Here is a 3,523-nt window from a genome sequence, read left to right as displayed (position 1 = left end):
CCCCAAAGCTTCCCACGCTGGGGTCTAGAGTTCCCCAGGGGAGACCCCACAGGCAGCGTCCACTGACGATGCAGGTGGGTAGAGGAGTTCCTGCATCCTCAGGCCTCCATCACTTCCCTTCCCCGAGCCCAGCCGTGGCCCTGGTCATCCTTACCTTGGCAGTGAGTGAGGTTTAGTCTCTTGTACCCCTGGGGACACTCCAGCTGGCCATTTTCAATCACTGGAGAGGCTGAGGAGGGAAGGTTCAGACAGGTCTCAGTGAGGGCCCTTGGGTTCCTTTGTCACCCACGCTGGGAGGTGGGGTGCAGTCTGGGTGTCCGGCTGTGTCTCCTTAGCTGAAATCCCTGCCCTGGCTCCCACCAGGCTACTCTCTGTCCACCTTGCTCTTCATAAAAGTGATACTAAGTCACTATATGTTTTGCATATGATTATATTACATACCATATATATTACTCTATCAATGTAATACAATATCACATATGATTGAACACGTTTATCACTTTTTAAAAAACTTTTTGTTTTGAAGTAATTCTAGGTTTACAGGAAGTTGCAAAAAAAATAGTCCCTGAGGATCCATCACCCAGTTTCTCCTAATGAGTACATCTCACATAATTATAGTTGTTTTACTGATGTTTTTTAAAAATATTTTTTGTTGATTTTTAGAGAGAGAAGAAGGAAGAGGGAGGAGAGAGAGAGAGAGAGAGAGAAACATCGATGTGATAGAGAAACATTGATCAGCTGCCTCCTGCATGCCCCCTACCAGGGAACGAATCCAAAATCCAGGCATGTACCCTGACCGGGAATCGAACCAACAACCTTTCAGTGCACGGGACAACACCCAACCAACCGACCAGCCAGGGCTGTTTCACTATTTTTTAAACATCTGGATACAATTCACACCCCGGCTAAGATCGGTCTATTTTGATACTTGGTTTAGCTGACAAAGTATCCTAGATCAAGAGGCAAGAAACTCATTAGTGATTGCACTTATAAAACCATGACATTTATTTCTCACTCACATTTACCAATCATGCGATGCTGTTGAAATCTGGCTAGTAAAATCCCATCTGCCCACAGGGAGGTCAGTTACTTGTTCTTACAAATTAAATTCTAAGCTAGAAAATTCCAGCTTTCAAGTTTTTCAAGTGTGCAAATGGAGATGGTTTACAGCATCCCATAATAAGGAAATAATTCGCAGTGTTTCGGTGTTGGTACATCTCCTGCCTTGATTTCACAACATTCCCTTTTACTTTATAGAGAAATTTAAAACTTTTTAATTAAAAAAAACACACACAGGGAAAGGTCTCCATTACTTTGGAGGGACAGACTAGTATGTCGACCTTGCTGAAAAGCTCTAGCAGGGAGCATACTACCGACAGCCATCTGTCATCACAGAAAAAGGCAGCAAATATAGAGTATCCATATTTTGGGGTTTTTTTTTTAACAAAGAGTAGCTCATCTTTAAGCCTGACACTTCCTCTGCCAAGAAAGACATAGCCAGCAGTTCTCAAAGGGCTCGAGGGATTTTCACAGACACCGTTCCAACACAAAGTTCCATAAAGATACCATCGGACTTCAAAGGTCTTGTTTTGTAAAGCTGACTGCGTGATGGCTTCCCAGAGCAATTGGTCTCCTGGCTTTGACTCGTTTGCAGCAATAGCTGGCCCATGAAGTCTGCCGTGGAATTTTATATCCAGTCCTCTCCATCGCTGTCACCTTACTAGTCACAACAGCAGTGGGTAAACTTCCAGAGCTGTTTAGTAAAGCTTATTTTTATTCAAGAAGTCACTTACTGTCGAGATTATATGTCCTCTGGTTCATCCTTTCTTTAATGGCTTACAAAAGGATAGTTCTTGCCCTGGCCGGGTGGCTCTATTGGTTGGAGTGTCATGCCATGTACCAAAAGGTTGTGGGTTCAATTCCCGGTCAGGGCACATACCCAGGTGTGGGTTCAATCCTCAGTTGGGGCGCATACCAGAGGCAACCAATCTATGTTTCTCTCTCTCTCTCTCTCTCTCTCAAAAATCAGTAGACATATTCTCTGGTGAGGATAAAAAAAAAGATCGTTTTTTATATATTTTATTATGGAAATGGATCCTTGCAAATACCAAGAGACGGGTATACCTGTACAGCAAAGTTTGAATGGCTCGTTTTTGTAATCAAGACAGTTTGACTCCTGTCACTAGCTGCTATCTTTGGGCACATTATACACTCAAGGCAAGGTCAGAAGAACAATGTATATAACTAAAGCGCCATGGCCTTCTTCATCATTTGGAGCCCGGGCTCCACTTGGGGAGGGTTGCTGGTTAAAACTAGACGACATAATTGAACACCCGTGGGCCGAGCATTGCTGTATGTTGTGTGTTGTGCTATGCCAGGCAAACACGAGTGCACCACCCTTTCTGGGGACCCCACTCTTCCCTCCACTGTGGGTGCCAAACATGACCGCTGACCGTCTGATATACGGATCAAGTGAGGACATAAATGAGTAAAGCTTCGTTCTTTAAGATAAAAAGGATGTGGATATAAGTTGTAGTATTTGTGCCTGCTGTGGAAGGTCTTGCTCAGGGTTTGCATGTTGCTCCACCGTGGGGGCTAGGCTCAGCCTAAAGCGCTTGAGCTGTGTGACGCATAGTGAGCAGGGAGGGCAGGTATCACCACCCCGGACACCCGCCCCTGGCACCCGCCCCAGGCACGCCTCTCGAGTGCTCCCAACACACACAGGCCTTCCCTTGTCATAGATTTAACATGATGGGCTGTTTGCTTGCCTATCTCCCCCCATAAAGCGTAAGATCCGTGAGGACAAGGTCCTTATCTTCTTCGTTGTTTCTATGTCTCTGGAGCCGAGCGCAGCAGATGGGACAGCACGGCACTCAATCAACGTGGAATGAATAATCATAGCAAACACCAAAACAGTGCTCTCTAGGGGCCAGGCCCTGGTATGAAGGCTGTTCACATATTAACTTATTTAATCCTCATAACAGCTCTGGAGGTCCTTACTATCATTATCCCCATTTTACAGAGGAGCAAACTGAGGCACAGAGGGGTTAGGAAACATGCTCTCGGTCACCCAGCAGGTGGCTGGAGCTGGGATTATGATCCCTGGCATCTGCCTCCAGAGGATAAATTCTGAACCATTCCTCTCTACTGCCTCCAAATAAAGTAAATGATTGACTTCATGGCAAGCCTTAGGAGGTGCCTAAGCTGAGAATCCTGGGGTCTGGAGGTCACAGGAAGATGCCTCCTAGCAGGAAGGGATCACCCTTTCTGGGAACCCTCCCTCTTCCTTTACCCCTTCTCCCCTCCTTTTTTTTTTTTTTTTTTTTTTTTTTTAACAAGGGATCAAAAAGGAGGAGGTCAGAGGAACTAATTAGATGCTGGGCAAATGCTCCACAATGTATATCACCGAAGGCTATGCAGGATCAATAAAAGGTGAAGAACCTGTGCTGCCTCATGGCCTCTCAGCTGAAGGATCAGAGAGTAGACAGAGAGGGATTGTGAGATCTGGACAGAGAGAGAGAGA

The 3,523-nt window shown here is 45.7% G+C and overlaps 1 protein-coding gene across 1 annotated transcript in view; it reads right to left on the bottom strand.

Moving 5' to 3' along the window:
* Positions 1 to 3,523, bottom strand: part of LTBP2 (latent transforming growth factor beta binding protein 2) — a 54,507-nt gene that overhangs the window by 3,831 nt on the left and 47,153 nt on the right. Inside the window, exon 11 of the mRNA XM_023762181.1 lies at positions 155 to 229. Within this exon, the coding sequence (XP_023617949.1) occupies positions 155 to 229 (75 nt within the window). The remainder of the gene's footprint in view (positions 1 to 154; positions 230 to 3,523) is intronic.

Source organism: Myotis lucifugus, unplaced genomic scaffold (assembly GCF_000147115.1).
Source record: "Myotis lucifugus unplaced genomic scaffold, Myoluc2.0 scaffold_235, whole genome shotgun sequence".
Lineage (NCBI taxonomy): Eukaryota > Metazoa > Chordata > Mammalia > Chiroptera > Vespertilionidae > Myotis > Myotis lucifugus.
This window is presented reverse-complemented; position numbering and strand designations above follow the sequence as displayed.